Consider the following 17,897-nt stretch of genomic DNA (forward strand, 5'->3'; position numbering starts at 1 on the left):
TGACTCCCTGTTGTTCCTAAATGAAGGTTCTTCACCCGATGTGCAAGAGCCAGCCACTGAGTCGAGATACTTGTTTTTATTTCAGTTCTGCAGAATTGGGTGCTGGGAATTTAACAACAGCCAGTACACCTCACATTTCAAACCACTCAATATTTATAATGGTGAAATACAGCTGATGATTGGTCAATAATCATTCATTCGCCACTCCTAACTATACATATGCGTCTAAGTTCAAGTTTAAAATATTTAGGGAGGTTACCTGATTAGCGTGCTCGTTATTCACAAAGGGGTGTGTATTTTAGCATTATAATTACCCAAGGTTAGTTTGGGGTACACTCTTAGCTCAAATTTCACAGAATCTTCTTGGTTGGAAGGGACCTTTGAGATCATCAAGTCCAACCAACGAAACAAACAAACAAACAAACAAAACCAACAACAACAAAAAAGCCACAACACCAAAACCAAACCAAAACAAACACCCACAACCACACACCGTGCCCACCCACAAACAGACACAACCCAACAATCTCGGGCACTAGAGCATGCCCTGAAGTGCCACGTCTACATGTTTCTTAAATACCTTCAGGGATGGCGACTCCACCACCTCCCTGGGCAGGCTGTTCCAGTGCCTGACCACTCTCTCAGTAAAGTAATTCTTCTTAATATCTAACCTAAACCTCCCCTGCCGCAACTTTAAACCATTTCCTCTGGTCCTGTCATTATTATATAAGTACACATATAAATATAGATATAAAGGAGTATACAAATAGGCATAATATGTTCTTTACTCACAAATGCATTTTATATATATATACACACACACTACAGAGTATATATACCTGCATCTGCATATATATACACAGGGAGCAGTGAGAGTGAGGCTACTCCATTAAAGTCAGGCACCAAGGGTGACAATGGCAGAGGCAAGGCCATCCCCTAACTCACCAGGAGGCAGATTTGCAATACCTAAGGAGGGCCGAGGTGGTGAGAGCAATCAGCTCCTTCACCCTTTCAGTGATTTGTCATACAAGGGGAGGTAGGTATGATGCCTAAAGAACAAAGTTAAACCTTTATCAAGAAGTTTCATTTGGGACATGTCTGAGGCATCAAGGAATGTAGCTAACCTTGAATAGGATGTGAAACGAAACAATGTGTCTTACATGTTATTTTGCAGTTGCTGACTTAGACACAAGATAGTAAAATATAACTTCTGATCCAAACTGGGGATTGAGTGCACCCTCAGTAAATTTGCAGATGACACCAAGCTAGGTGGGAGTGTTGATCTGCTTGAGGGTCGGCAGGCTCTACAGAGGGACCTGGACAGGTTGGATCATTGGGCCAAGGCCAATGGGATGAGGTTTAATAAGGCCAAGTGCCGGGTCCTGCATTTCGGCCACAGCAACCCCAGGCAACGCTACAGGCTGGGAGCAGAGTGGCTGGAAAGTTGCCCAGCAGAAAAGGACCTGGGGGTGTTGGTGGACAGCCGGCTTAACATGAGCCAATAGTGTGCCCAGGTGGCCAAGAAGGCCAACGGCATCCTGGCCTGTATCAGGAACAGCGTGGCCAGCAGGAGCAGGGCAGTGATGGTGCCTCTGTACCGGGCACTGGTGAGGCCTCACCTCGAGTACTGTGTTCAGTTCTGGGCCCCTCACTACAGGAAGGACATTGAGCTGCTGGAGCGTGTCCAGAGGAGAGCCACCAAGCTGGTGAAGGGTCTGGAGAACAAGTCACATGAGGAGAGGCTGAGGGAACTGGGCATGTTTAGTTTGGAGAAGAGGAGGCTGAGGGGGGACCTCATTGCCCTCTACAACTCCCTGAAAGGAGGGTGTAGAGAGGTGGGTGTTGGCCTCTTCTCCCGAGGGAATAATGTCAGGACCAGAGGAAATGGTCTGAAGTTGGGGCAGGGGAGGTTTAGATTAGATATTAGGAAGAATGACTTTACTGAGAGGGTGGTCAGGCACTGGAAGAGCCTGCCCAGGGAGGTGGTGAAGTCACCATCCCTGGAGGTATTTAAGAAAGGTGTAGACGTGGCCCTTCAGGGCATGCTCTAGTGCCCGAGATGGTTGGTTTGTGTCTGTTTGTGGGTGGGTGTGGTGTGTGGTTGTGGGTGTTTGTTTTGTGTTTTTTTGTTTTTTTTTTTTTTTTTTTGTGGTTGGACTCGATGATCTCAAAGGTCCCTTCCAACCAAGAAGATTCTGTGATTCTGTGATTTATTTTCTGTATTCCATATTATATGTTCTTGTGTTGGGTTTTGGTGCCCAGGTGCTGGCAGCAGTGGCTACAGGGGTGGCCCCTGTGAGGAGAGGCCACAGCTGCCCTGTGCCACACACAGTTGGCTCCAATTAGCCGCGTCAGGGCACAGCTGAGCCCCTCAGTCAAGATGGTGGTGTGTCTCGGAAAATGTATTTAAGGAAGGGCAAAAATGCCACCCAGGCAGAGAGGAGTGAGGGAAAAAAAGTGTGAGAAACAGCCCTGCAGATAGCAAGGTGAGAGGAGCTGGAGTGGGAGGAGGTGTTCCGGGCACGCAAGCAGAGGTTCCCCTGCAGCCCCTGGAGAGCCAATGCTGGAGCAGGTTTATCCTGAAGGACTGCAGCTCGTGGAAGGGTCCACACTGGAGCAGGGGAACAGTGTGAGGAGGAGGAAGGTGGGGCAGAGGCAAAGTGTTATGGACTGACTACAACCCCACATTCCCCTTCCCCCTGTGTGGCTTGCGGTGTCTGTGAGGGAGCGAAGGAGTTAGAGGACCTGGAATGAAGGAGTTTAGCCTGGGAAAGGAAGACAGGGGGGAGCTGGTTTAGTTTTCTCTGTTTCTTCATATCCAAATCTTTTTAAACTGGTAATAATAATAAATATAAAATATTATTAAAAAATAACTTAAATAAGTAAATTTTCCCGAAGTTGGATCTGTTTTGCCCATGAGTAAGTGATTGCCCTGTCTTTATCTTGACCCACAAGCCTTTTCATCTTGTTTTCTCCCCTTGTCTTGTCGAGTGAGAGAGTGGTTGGGTGGGTGTCCGGCACCCACCACAAGTCTATAGTCTCTATGGTCTTTACATTGTGTATATCTATTTCTATATATAGAAACCTATGTATATACAAAAATGTATATGTATTTTTTTATATGAGCACTTCTTGGTCCGTGGAAAGGAGCAGCCAGTCAGAGGGTAGTCTGAGATCACGTGGATATGACAGTTTAAAAAAAAAAAAAAAGGCAACCGTCCAATCATCGAGAAGCACGAAAATATGTGGGGTATGACATAAAAAGACATGGGTCTCCGGGTATATCATAGGCAGGAGCGTTACTGTCTTTCTCATGTAGACAGGAAGAGGCAGCTGGTCCTATCAGCCAGTCACAGGGCAGCCTGTGAACAAGTGGTGTACGATGTTTTACACAATGACAACTCCGGGGGGCAGAAGGAGGTGAAGGGAATAGATGAGGTGACTGGAAGATGCACAGGACTTTGGGACAAGTGGGAGACGTGCTGGGCAGTAGGGGCAGGCTTCTGCCACCATTAGAGTGATGGCACCTGTCCCTCCTCATGCTAGGTCAGGGTTGTCCGCGCGCTGCTTTTGCCCACCGGTCTGACACCTCTGTGCTGTACCCTGGGGTCCCATCAGTGTGCACTATCCCACGTGCAGTCCAGCCAAAGGGAACCATCACTGCCCTTCACATGCTGGCAGGGCTACAGAGGATGCAGCCCAAGATATTGGCCCAGAAGGCCAATCCCATCCTGGGCTGCATCAAAAGAAGTGTTGCCAGCAGATCCAGAGAGGTGATTCTGCCACTTTACTCTGCTCTGGTGAGACCTCACCTGGAGTACTGTGTGCAGGTCTGGAGCCCTCAATATAGAAAGGACATGGACCTGATGGAGCGGGTCCAGAGGAGGGCCACCAAAATGATCAGGGGGTTGGAGCACCTCTCCTATGAGGACAGACTGAGGGAGCTGGGGTTGTTCAGCCTGGAGAAGAGGAGGCTCCGGGGAGACCTCATAGCGGCCTTCCAGTACCTGAGGGGGGCCTACAGGAAGGCTGGGGAGGGTCTGTTTACAAAGGCCTGCAGTGACAGGACGAGGGGCAATGGTTTTAAGTTGGAGAAGGGGAGATTTAGATTGGATATTAGGAACAAGTTCTTTACCATGAGGGTGGTGGAACACTGGAACAGGTTGCCCAGGGAGGTGGTTGAGGCCCCTTCCCTTGAGATATTCAAGGTGAAGCTCGACGAGGCCCTGGGCAACCTGGTCTAGTTGGGGGTGTCCCTGCTGACTGCAGGGAGGTCGGACTAGATGACCTTTGGAGGTCCCTTCCAGCCTGGACCAATCTATGAATCTATATGGGCAGTCTTCATCCAGTGTGGGTTTGAGGTTGCCCCATACCATGTGCAGGACTTGACGTGTGTTCATATTGAGCTTTATGGGATTCCTGTAGCCTTGTTCCTTAGCCTGTCTAGACACCTCTAACCAGTGGCTCTGCCCTCAGGTTTATTGACTGAACCCCTGGTTTGGTGTCATGGTGGACTCGATGAGGTGCATTTCGTCTCCAGTTCTGGAACACTGATGAAAACGTTGACCGGGGAAAGTCCCTGGAGAGACTCCTAAGGAGTTCGTCTTGTCACTGGTCTCTAGGTTGAACATGAATTTTTGCCCTTCGTGATAAGCTCTTCCTGCTGTATTTTTCATGTAAAAGTCTCCAAAAGCACACTAAATGTAGTTAGTGCGTGTATATCTGTTTTCTTAAATCTCACAATTTTAATAGTAGAGCCACCGGGGCTGTTAGTCTGTCATTTGTTTTGAAGCTCTTGTCTAGCCTTGTAAGTATCAGAAGGGTTTCTCATTGGAAAAATGTCTCATTACGTGCAGGACTGTTAAGGTTTTAATTACTGGTTTGAGAGTTTAGGAATTTAGATACAGCCTCTTGGCATTGAATCAGAGGAGATGACAGCTGGACGAGCTGGTACACAAGATGGAATGTTTCTGGCTGTTAGTGGAAGAAATTTCGGTTTTCTTATTTTTCTCTTGTTTTCTGCATGACCTTAAGAGATGGTGAAAACTGTAGTTCAAACGTATCAGAAGTCTTTCTAGTCTGTCCATCCGAGTTCTTCATACATCATTTATTTTTACCAGTTGTTTAACTGTTTAACATGTTACCAATGGTGGAAAGATGGCCAGGACTTTGTATACATTAAAGTAATGGGTATTCTGCCAGCATTTAATCAACTAAGATTCAATTGCACATATTGTTTTCCAATTCTCATTACTTCTTAAAACTGTTTTTTCCTTTTTTAAACTATTTTTGGGGGCAGGAGTTAATATTTTGAGACCTTCAAATGGTTTTCTTGATCTGAATAGTGATACTAGAAATACTGTGGTAGTAGCTGTTTCTGCTCTATTTATGTATGCTTTGAATTTATGGAATGCATTTAATGGAACATTTTTCATTGAAGTTACTGTTCTTCAGTCATATGGCTAATTCTACTTTAATTAATGCATTAGCAATTATGATACCTTTCTACTGCAGCACATAAGCTGTATAACAATCAGTGAAACACGAAACATTCACTATGACAAGCTTCTATGGGAAATTATCATAGAATCACAAAATGGTTACAGTGGGAAGGGACCTTCAAGATCATCTAGTTCCAACCCCCCTGCCATGGGCAGGGACACCTCCCACTAGAGCAGGTTGCTCAAAGCCTCATCCAGCCTGGCCTTGAACACCTCCAGGGATGGGGCATCCACAGCTTCTCTGGGCAACCTGTTCCAGTGTCTCACCACCCTGACAGTGAAGAATTTCTTCCTAATATCTAATCTAAATCTCCCCTCTTCCAATTTAAAACCATTACCCCTTGTCCTGTCACTACGCTTCCTGACAAAGAGTCCCTCTCCGGCTCTCCTGTAGGCTCCCTTCAGGTACTGTAAGACCGCTCTAAAGCCTCTCTGAAGCCTTCTCTTCTCCAGGCTGAACAACTCCAACTCTCTCAGCCTGTCTTCATAGGGGAGGTGCTCCAGCCCTCTCATCATCTTCATAGCTCTCCTCTGGACTTGCTGCAACAGGTCCATGTCCTTCTTATGCTGGGGGCTCCCAAGCTGGACACAGTATTCCAGGTGGGGTCTCATGAGAGCAGAGTAGAGGGGCAGGATCACCTCCCTTGATCTTCTGGCCATGCTTCTTGTGATGCAGCCCAGGATGTGGTTGGCTTTCTGGGCTCTCGCTGGCTCATGTTGAGCTTCTTGTCCACGTCCACCAGCACCCCCAAGTCCTTCTCCTCAGGGCTGCTCTCAATCCATTCTCTGCCCAGCCTGTATTTGTGCTTGGGATTGCCCCGACTCACGTGCAGGACCTTGCGCTTGGCCTGGTTGAACTTCATGAGATTTTCACAGGCTCAACTCTCGAGCCTGTCAAAGACCGTCTGGATGGCATCCCTCCTCTCCAGTGTGTTGACTGCACAACACAGCTCGGTGTCATTGGCAGACATGTTGAGGGTGCACTCAGTCCCACTGTCCATGTACTTGATAATGTGATTTTTAGCTATTGATTTAACTCTGTTCAGCCATTCTGTCATGTTTATTCGATGTTTCTTAAAAGCTATTGAATGCAAAATGATTATATTCACTGGACTAGCGAGAACGAACTGATTAAACACGAAGTACTTGTGATGAAAAAAGTTATGTGAACGAGAGAGCTAAATCTAGATCTAGATTTGCAGTTCAGCTTGACAAGTCACTAAACACTGTTTTCATTTTACAGATTTCTCTTGGTGCTGATCTGTTTAATATTCAGTGTACTGTCTACTATAGAGCATTATTCTGAATTTGCCACTGGAACCCTTTTCTGGATGGTAAGTGAACTTTTTTGGGAAAGACTCTAGTCAGTTTGACTAAATCTAAATTGCTTTACTTGAACAAGGGAGATAACTGTTAAAAATCCTCATTCAAAGCATGCTACCTGGGCACATTTAAAATATTAACTGCTTTCATTAAAGGAAGGTCATAGTTTAATGGGGATGATTATTTTCTAGATCTGTAAACTATGAGGGTACTTGATAGATTAACAGTTTTTATATACTCTACATGCTTTATATACTTGCTTTTTGTAAGGTATAAAGCTGTACGCTGTAGCTCTTACAGTGTACAACTAGTTTTCATCACTGCATCTTATGCAGTGTGGAACAGGATATTCTATAGGCAGGAACATATATTTAAAACATACCTCTTCTAAGTCTTATGGTTAAAAATTGGCCAGGAACCATGCTCTTCAGTATCTGAATCTCAGGGGTAAGTGATTTCTGTTGGCTTAGTTTGCCTGTATATAGAACAGGAAGGAAGAGCTCCTATCACATTTCTGTGCATCAGTGATCTGGCTTTGAAGCTGGTGCTTGTTAAGTGTTGTGGCTGTTAGCAATGCACTAGGGTGTCCGGTTCTTCTTGAGCATACGTGAAGTTTTGTGCTTGGTATTTTGCAAAAGGGTAAAGCCATTGTGTGGCTTATCAAATATCCTTTTCTTGCTATTAGAATCTTTAGGAATTTAAACAACAGGTGTTGTGATAGAAAAATCTGCTCACCTGGAGGTATACAGAGATGGCTTGTTGTTTTCACAGTAGCTAGGGAGAGATTCTTTTATCGCTGGACTGAGTGGCTAATTTACAGATGAAATGTACCTGAACTGTGTTACTAGTCCTGAGCTGTTAAGTCTCTAAAAAAATGTGAAATCATGTCCAGCAGCCACCTATAAACTGTTGCAACATACATACAATATTTTTAAGTGTTAATTTGAAGTAGGAGGGAAATAAAAGTACGAATAATTTGCATGAGGACTCTTGCCAATGTTCCTTCTCTGTTCCCCTCTCCCCTCTTCACCTTAAGAGGTGAAGAATGGAGATGAAGCATTCTCGATGAAAATGGAGTACATAACTTTTGAACAGTTGCTCACAATATCTGTCCTTTAGCCACTCAAATCCTCTGATCTCATTGTGTCATAATCTCAGTATTCTTATTGTAATTTCTTTTTGCTAAGTGGTGACTTCTAATGTGATGGATTTTGGTTTTCCATCTGGTTTGAAAATAAAAATCAGTTACTTATTTGTTTTCCTGTGGCTTAGACTACATTAGTATATGTGGCTTTTGCATGCAATTGACTAAGCCATCATTAGGACCCCTGAGTTACTTTGGGATTTTGATTAATGTTAATCCTGTCACAAATGCTGCTTGGCCTTTAAGCCATATTCAGTGTCAAGCAAAGTGCAGTGTTCTGCCCATCATACGTAGTCTTCTCATGCTCACTGAAGGATGCAGAGCGATTGGAGGTCAGTATAACCACCACTCAAAACAGTAATACTGGCAAGGATTCAATGCTTAGCTGATTGTTTTCGTGTTGATGGTATGTACATGTGCAGGCACGTATTATTGTTGGACAAAAAATAACTAGCTGAAGACAGATGTGTGGTTCACATAGTGCTCACAAAGCATTGCCAGCTATTTTTAAGTGATGTTATCGGCTAACAAATGAATCACGCATAGTCAGTGGCAGTGCTGGAACGTTTTTCCACTTTGTGTTACCCTGGAGACCTTACCCTGGAGGATCCCTCTCTTGAGTATCCTCCCTGATATTTCCTGAGCTTCCTTCCTAGAAATGGCCATCACAGAGGTTAGCTGTTCTGCTGGCTACTGTAGGTTCACTTGCCTAGAAAGCATTTGTCTTAAAACTGTAGGTCTTAGAGTTTGTTCTGAAATAAATTCACTTCAATAACAACACTTGAAAGACTGCTTTTAGAGGTAATTATATCAGTTCTTTTTCATAGAGTTGCGAGATTTCTTGTTTCTAGTAGCTAAATGGTTAGACTCCTGCTTGGACCACTTCTCTCCTCCCCACCTTCACCTGAAGGAATTTCAAACTACATCTCCCATTTTATCCAGGAGAGAGATAACCCCACAGAAACCTGGAGATCATTGCTCTCTTTACTCTGTAGTAGATCATTACTCTAATCTACTTCATACCACAGTTGACTGTTCATGGAACCAGAGAGAGTTTCTCTCACCAAAATATGAAAAAAACACACATGGGTATTCTGCCTTCCATGCCACTTTGCTCCCTTGAAAGTGTTTGAGAACAGTGGAGACTGCCAGTATGGTGAGAAACAAAATTGGATCAAAGCATCTATTGGATCAAGTTCAAAATGAAATCTATTTATTTCTGATTGAAGGAAGCTGTTATTCTTTGCATAGCCCTGTTAGTGTGTCAGTAGCAAATAAATAGTAGTATGTGATGCTTGTGGTATTTAATCAGACATTTAATGATGTATGATAAGGAATCTCGTTTCCCCTGCTTTCCTTGGCCCTGGATCTGTACTGTCGGGGGCCTTTTCACTTGTCTGTCCATCAGTATATAGGATCTGCTTCATGAGAAAGTTCTTGTACAACATCTGGGGAAGCACAATGGAATGGGCCACAGTTGTGAATAACGTATTTGCAACACTTAAGGCAATACTACGTTGCCATCTGCCTTCGAAACTTGCACTGCCTACCCCTCTCTGGGTCCTGCAGCCGCTGGAATTTTCCAAGAAGGAAGGGCAAATAGGGTTTTCCAAAATAATTGTGGCCACTCTAGTTACAGATTGCATAATGGGAGTGGATAGCATCTCCACTTGTCATAACATGCAAATGCTGGATCCCACAGAAGTCTGGAACCATGTGCCTTGGTGGTTTCCTCTTTTCATACAGTCATAGAATAATTTGGGTTGGAAGCGACCTCAGGAGGTCTCTTCAACCTTCTGCTCAAAGCAGGGTCAGCAATGAGATTAGACCAGGTTGCGCAGGTCCTTATCCCATTGGGTCTTGAAAACCTTCCAGGATGGAGACTGCATAGCCTTTCAGGGCAGCCTGTTCCAATGTCTGACCATCCCACAAGGTGAAAAAGGTTTTCCTTCTATCCAGTATGAAATTCTCTTGTTTCAACTTTGGTTTGTAGTCTTTCATTCCTTGTGTCATGGTCTATTTTCTTTCATCTTCCTGCCTTGCACTGCTGTTAAGAACCTGGCTCTATCTTCTCAATAACCTTCTTGTATGGAATCAAGCTCAGAGGTCCCTCATGCATTCATTTCTTCAGGCTGAACAAGTCCAGTTCCCTCAGCGTCTCCTCATAGAGTGTGTGGTCCAACACCCTGACCACCTTGATGGCCCTATGCTGAATTTGCTCCAGTTTATCAAAGTCTTTCTTGTACTGGTGGAAAAACACAGGTGTAGTATTCTAGATGCAGTCTAATGAGCGCTAAGTAAAGGGGGATAATTACTTCCCTTGTTTTCCTGTTTTTAGCTTTCATCACTTCTTTGCATTTGGAGGAGGTTGTCTTTAAAAACCTACTAGGTCTCCTGAGCTTGTTGACCCTTCAGAGCTGCCTCTCATGGGATCCCAACTATCAGTTACCTGACTAATTGAAAGTTTGCTCTCCTGAAGTGTAGGGTCTGTACTCCCTTCAGGATCTTGAATTACATTATTTCTTGGATGCTACATCCAAGGCATTGCCTATCTCCGTCTATTTTTTCCTCGTATATCTGAACAGCTGTGTTTCATTCCCAGTTGCCCAATGTGTTTCATTCCCAGTTGCCTACTCAATACCTGTATCTAAAAGTTACTCCTGAAACACTCCAGAAGTCTCTCAGATTGCTTGCATCTCACTGTGTTGCCCTTCAAATAGATGATAGCTGAATTCCTCTATAAGAACCAGGGCATGATCTAGAAACTTTCTTGAGTTGTTTAAAGAAGACCTTGTCTGCCGTCTTATCCTGACCATTTGGTCCGTGACAAACTTCCACCATGATGACACCTTCAGCGGCCTGTTGTCAGGTCCTGATTGGCGCACTAAGTGCTTAACACCTGACTTCTGCAAAAAGTCTGTCGTGCTTCTTTTATGTCCCCTGTCTGATGTCTCTGTGTGTTTCTTCCAGTATCTCATGCCCCAAATATTGGAGCAGGTACCCTTTTAAGAAATCCTGCACTTTGATCACCAGGACAGATTGGCAAAACTGGACAGCATACTGAGCCAACAGAGCGGCGCGAGGGATGACTATGGGCAGTTCTGCAGCTGGGACTGCTGAAAAGAGAAAACTTATTCTATCGTACACGAAAGACAAGTTTCTGAAATAATCCTCCCAGCATGGTGTTTATGAACTTGGGATACACTCTCACAAATTATCATGCCATGCCTGAGCACCAGTACGTGGGTAGCCAGGGTTTGTGGTATGTTCTAAAGGTTACAGTTTGAGGGTAAAGGAGGAAATGTGGCTTTCTTGCCTTTTTGTGGACCACGTGGTAAAGCCTGGCATATGAGCATCAGAATTTGGGAACTGGTTTAAAATTCCTTTTAAAAAATGGATCAATACTTTTGGCAAAAACATAAACAAACCCTGTTCAATAGCTGTCTTTTTTTTTTTTTTCCCCCTACTTAATTACTCTGTAGACACTTTTGGCACTCATGGAGATATTTGTCAGGGTTCGCTTGCCTTTTTAATAGCTTCTTCCAAATACAAGTTAAGAGCAGTGATGATGGGATTTCCTATAGTCAGTCCTGAGTCAACACTGATCACTTTCTACCTTTGATAGAATTGACTGCTAATTATTACTTGTGTTTATCTGCTACCTTCCCAATGGTTTTCATAAGTGCTCCTTAGATGAGTTTGTGATTCCTGCCTGATCTGCAGCGATGTGTCCCCATACACTTTTCTGACAGGAACATGGCTTTTGAAGAGTGTTGCTCTTGAAGATGGCAAAACCTGACAGCTGTCTTTTTGTTCCGTCATCCCGACCTGTTACTCTTTTTTTAATGTCAAATGTTTTCAAAATGCATATTCTGAGAAATTAAGAGAACAGGCATAGTATTATTTCTTCTTAATTGAAAACCCTACCTGCTTGAAGTAATTTCACACTTCAGTTCTTCACTGATACATTTACAAGTGGTTTGGTGATAATTAAGAGAAGAAAAAGTTAGTCTTTAAATACTAGAGTTGGTTTTAATCTACTTGTTCTTAAAATAAATATATGCACTTTTATTATTACTGTGGATTCCTGTCCTGGGTCAACTCTATTTCCATTGACCATATTTCATAGAATCATAGAATCGTCCAGGTTGGAAGAGACCCTTGGGATCATCGAGTCCAACCATCTACCCTACACTACAAAGTTCTCCCCTATACCATATCCCCCAACACCACATCTAAAGGACTCTTAAACACATCCAGGGATGGTGACTCAACCACCTCCCTGGGCAGCCTATTCCAATGCCCGACCACTCTTTCTGTGAAAAATTCTTTCCTAATGTTCAGTCTAAACCTACCCTGTTGGAGCTTGAAGCCATTCCCTCTCGTTCTGTCATTAGTTACCTGTGAGAAGAGACCAGCACCAACCTCTCTACAGTGTCCTTTCAAGTAGTTGTAGAGAGTGATGAGGTCTCCCCTCAGCCTCCTCTTCCTCATACTAAACAGTCCCAGCTCCTTCAACCGCTCTTCATATGATTTGTTTTCCAGGCCCTTCACCAGCTTCGTTGCCCTCCTCTGCACCCGCTCCAGCACCTCGATATCTCTCTTGGATTGAGGTGCCCAAAACTGGACACAACACTCCAGGTGTGGCCTCACCAGTGCTGAGTACAGGGGCACAATCACCTCCCTACTTCTGCTGGTCACACTATTTCTAATACAAGCCAGGATGCCATTGGCTTTCTTGGCCACCTGGGCACACTGCCGGCTCATCTTCAGCTGCTTGTCAATCAGAACCCCCAGGTCTCTTTCTTCCAGGCAGCTTTCCAGCCACACTTCCCCAAGCCTGTAGCGCTGCTTGGGGTTGTTGTGGCCCAAGTGCAGAACCTGGCACTTGCCCTTGTTGAAACTCATACCATTGAGATTGGATCATTGGGCCAACATATCTAAGTCTCTCAGAGTCTTAGCTTTCCCAGACTTCTAACCATTTTACTTCTTTTTGCTTTCACTTGTTGAAATTTCCCCCATGAGTTCAACAGATCAATCAAATCAGTTCTGATTGCTTATGGTGTCTTTCATTAAAAAAATTCTGCTTGCTCAACTGTTCTTTTAAACTTTTAATATTTGTACCTAGCATGAAAGTCTTCCTTTTATACTCCTTGTTCTGAGCATGATCCTCTAAAATCTTATTTACTGCGGTGTTTAAAGTTATGCTTTTTCTTCAGCCACTTTCTTCTCTGGGAGATCATCAATCTTACATCAGGAAGCAGACATGTCTGTATAAAGCTTTTTTTCAGTTGTGAGTGTAGTATACAGAAAAAATGTATATGCTTTCACCAGTTTGTATTGTTGGTGGTTATTCAAAGCAAAGAATGTCTTGAGCTATTCTCAAAGAGTTGCTGATGTATTAGCACAGACTTTTTGCATGACCATAAGCAAACCTTGAAGTTGTCTTGAGTGTAAGATCACAATAGATAAGTGATTGAGATTAAAAATAAATGAAGTGCTTAGGAGTATTTTCACTTAAATTTCCCAGGGAAATTATTATTTTTATTTAAAAAGTTTATGCCAGAAAAGGAAAAAAACCCTGTATTTTCAGCAAACATGCATATGCTTATGTCCATCTATTTTTCCAGGCTTCCTTCATCGTGTTCCTTTTAGGTAATGTTTTATCCTTCTACTTTGTCCCAGATTTTAGTTCCCTAAAATATACAGTTATAATTTTATCTTACTCTAAGATGATCCTATTGAAAAATTTAAAAAGTTGCTAAAGCCTCTTGTATAGGCTTTTGCCTACGCACCAGAAGGCTGTAATGTTTTCTTAATGATCTAGTAGGTTGTGTGTCAGTTTTGATTTGTACATGGCATCTGGATCTTTAAGGATATGGCATTAAAAAAATAAACTATAAAGTGGGCCAGGTGTAATACCTCCTTTGAGGATTAATCTGATTGAGTGTTTTCACGGTTAGAGGTCATATATTTTTCTACCAGGAGAGGTCACCGTGGTAGTTTACAAAAGACAGATTTTTATTTTTATTATAAAAGACCTTGCAGAAAGAGAGTTTATTAGCTCGTGGAAGTAATTTCACTGAATGTGCTGTTCTAAAAACAAGAACAAAATACTGTTTTCATCATACACATGATGTTCTTACACACTGAGTAACAATAGAATAAATCATCAATTTGTATAATGACAGTGCTGTAGGTTAAAGGGAATTTTTTCACTTCTTTAATATCTTGATATTAATTATTTTTTTAATTTAAGAATACCAAGAGCATTCTTGACTTTGAGAAAACAGAATGTTTTTGCTATAAATCATATCGATTCAACTTTGTTAATTTAATTTCTACTTGTATGCCATGATGTATTTAATGTTGTGGTCATTGGAATTGAAATGAAGGAGAGAGAGAGGAAATATTGTCTGTCTTAATGCGCTTTCCAATTCAGAGCACATAATCCAAATATGAAATCACTGCAACATTTTCAGGGCAAGTGGTAATGGCAAAACTGTGTATGAATTGATATACTGGATTAAACCTAAAGCTTAATTACTTCATTGTTGTATTTCTGATAATGGTCTGTTTTCGACGCAAAAAAAAGGCAGTCTTTCTTACAAAACTATTCTCTATTAAAATAGGTGAAATAGGAAAAGAGTTTTCTTTTGCTTTCACCAGGGGTCACTACATTCTAGTCACATTCTCCTGATGGCTGGTTTCCTACTGTATTTTTCTCAGGCTTATGGGATAAGACTTAAAGGGCATGTGTTTCCTAGAAGTTCTCTGCAGCAGAGCCACAAACAAGGTGGATAGTCTCAGTGTTTCAGCTGGGATCACCTTCCCTGTCTCAGCAGGGCTGGATACTGGATTCCAGTGGTTTTTCTAGATGACCTCAGCTCCTGTGGTACCTCTTCCTTTGGGAGACAGTCTTTACATCATCCGCTTTCCTCTGACGTGTTTCTTTGCTGGAAAAAGCAACAGCATATCTTCCAAACACTTTAACACCTGTAGTTCATAGCAGTACAGTACTGGAGGGTACACAATACCCTAAAAGACTCTGTTTTCAGGTTCCTCACTTGTTGCCTCTAATGTAGGCCCTCACTGCCCTCTCACATTGCTTGGTTACTAGCAAGCCTGATGTAATGACTACATTTAGCATGTAACTTCTATTAACAATCCTGTGTTTGCAAATCCTGTTGGAGAAAAGGCTGAGATGTAAGATTAGGAGCTCCCTCATCAGCTGCTGCTTAAGCTTTTTGGGAGAGAGGCTCATGCTGTGGCTTTATTTAGTAGTCAGGGCTTAAGGGGAGGATCTCATGAAAAGTTCTAGGCTGCAGATGGGTCACATTGTTCTGTGTCTTTCCTGAAGTCACTGCTCGGTTTTGGCTTTATGTAATGATTTCTTCTGCATCATATGCCATGAACACACCTTCCTGCTGTATATATAGGCTAGGCTTCTCAGAGTACCCAAACTTCAGAGTACCAAGTGATAGCTGGCTTACGTAAGGCGTGCTAAGGCATGTGTGTATTTAACTGCTCTGTTTCTGAACTGGACCTCAGAATGACTCTTCTTTTTTGGAAGTAGTGAGTTGATGACACCATTTTCAAAGTGTGTGTTTTTATAAAGAGGACGCACTCTTCCCGTCTGCAGTGGAGGAGCTCTCCTGTTCCTTTATTTTTGCCTCTGCTTTTATCCCTTCTCCCATTTAAGCTAGGTAGTCACGTCATAAAATGCTGTGTCATCTTTAATCTGTTAGGAGAGTACAAATAAGATTGCATGGTATGTAAGCTTAATTTAGTCTTCTCTGTGATTTATGGAGAAGTGTATGTATTCTAATAGGTTTGAAGGCAGTTTCTCCATCCCATCAAAGCAATTACTGTTAGAAAGAAAAATGGTGGATTTTTTATCAATTTCCTGCTTTTGTGCCAATTTATAACTCTAAATCTGTGTTTTGCCACATGGCATGAGCACTTAGGGGCTTTTCGAGGTCTGTTTAATAAAGTGATATGTTGATAAAGAAAGAAATTCTTTCCTGTGAGGGTGGTGAAGCACTGGAACAGGTTGCCCAGGGAAGTTGTGGATGCCCCATCCCTGGAAGTGTTCAAGGCCAGGCTGGATGGGGCTTTGAGCAACCTGCTCTAGTGGAGGTGTCCCTGCCCATGGCAGGGGGGTTGGAACTCGATGATCTTGAAGGTCCCTTCCAACTCTGACCATTCTATGATTCTACGATAATCTAATACATGAAGTTCACAGGTACTCCTGCTGGCCTCACCAGATCATTTATTACAGATGATAGTGGATTTTTGTTGCAGATTATGGCATTCAGAGTAGGTCCCATAATATTTAGGGGCGTTTTGTGATATTTGTGTGGTGTATATTGCCTGTGTAACAGTAGGTGTTAATGAGGTGCCCAGTCCCTTAAAGGAACTGACAGGTAAACTACTTCAGCAGAAAAATATGCTATTTCTTTTGAACTATGGAAGAGTCAAACTATTAGTGTAGAATACACCTGAATTAATGACTCAAAAGCTTTTTCTCCATTCTTTTATTCCTTGTAAACCTGAAAGAGAGAAAACAAGAAGGATAATCCTTGTTTCTTTCTGAACTTCTTGTTGGTCCTTAAGAAGATGAAAAAATAGATCAGGAATATTATATTACAATATAAAACATTATTAAAATAGATATGGTATATTGTTTCATACATTAAACATATTAGGAAAAAAATTGAGTCTGCAAGTCTTTCACCATATTCCATAAGCTTAAGTTGTCTGCTAAGCAATCTTGCTGAGTTGCCATAGTCTTTCTGGAATCAAATGTAACTATCAAGCTTCTCAATGTGAATTATGATAAAATTATTCTTGTGGCTTTTATTACCTTGTGGGTTGCCTTGTACAGAACATGTTGTGCTGGATGATTGCTGTGTGCTTTTCAACTATCTAAAATAGAAATCATTGTGCAGTAAGTATGGCTGAGACTATGCCCTTAGTAAAATTTTACTCACTTCTTTCTCTAGTTCTATAGTCTCTTCTGTGCAAAGTGTTTTCAAAATGTGGCCCAAGAGACTAGAGAAACATTTCTTACTTGGGAGTGAGAGGAAGGTGGAGAGGTACGTGCAGGATTTTTCCAATTCCTCCCCTCAAAATTTTGAGACCATCCCAAACCAAAAGGTTAAGGAACATGGATATGATTATTTACAGTTCTGAGGTGGATTTTCACAACAGATAGAATCCACTCCAGGAGCAAGGTAAACCCTTTGCCTCCTACTAGAGGAGGTCAGGCTTCAAGACAAACTGTTGGGAAACTGGAAGGCTGTGGTGGGGTACTGGTAGATCTATAGAGAAATGAAGAACTTTAGGCACTAACTTCTCGAATATTCTTGATTCACTATTTGGTTGTTTTTGTCCTGGCAGTATCTTTCTGAATTAAGCAATTCTAGAAAAAAGTCCTGCTCAAAAGTAATTGAGACTGTAGTTAATTTTCTTTGTAGAAAAATTGTTGCCTAAGTAGAATTAAAAAGTAAATCTTCCCATCTGACTCGCCCAGCTTGCTTGAATGGTAGTTGTTTTTTTAAGAAATGTTAAACAAATCCATTCGTATCCAAACAACAGACTTTCAAACATTAAGTGTATTGGTTTCATCTGAGATGCAAGTCTGAAAAAGTTAATGATACTATAGGACACTTAGCAGCATTTGACATCTTTTCTTCCATCTACTGGATGTTATATTTTCACATACAACATCTGTCATCTTTAAAAGAGCAAGCATGATGGTAGAAATAAGTACTTTCAGTATCGGTAGCTTTTCGTAGCATTTGAGTAACTATTAAGCTAAACAGGTCACTAAATTGACATTTTCAACTCCAAGGACTGGAAAACCTTGAAGACAGGTTATCAGATTAAATTTTGGACATAAGTACACGTGTGCAAACATTTGGACT

General features: G+C 42.3%; 1 protein-coding gene across 1 annotated transcript in view; it reads left to right on the forward strand.

Moving 5' to 3' along the window:
• LOC141462387 (potassium voltage-gated channel subfamily KQT member 1-like) overlaps positions 1–17,897 on the forward strand; it is a 538,103-nt gene that overhangs the window by 24,481 nt on the left and 495,725 nt on the right. Inside the window, exon 2 of the mRNA XM_074148301.1 lies at positions 6,745–6,835. Coding sequence (XP_074004402.1) covers positions 6,745–6,835 — 91 coding nt within the window. The remainder of the gene's footprint in view (positions 1–6,744; positions 6,836–17,897) is intronic.

The sequence above is a fragment of the Numenius arquata genome, chromosome 1 (assembly GCF_964106895.1).
Source record: "Numenius arquata chromosome 1, bNumArq3.hap1.1, whole genome shotgun sequence".
Lineage (NCBI taxonomy): Eukaryota > Metazoa > Chordata > Aves > Charadriiformes > Scolopacidae > Numenius > Numenius arquata.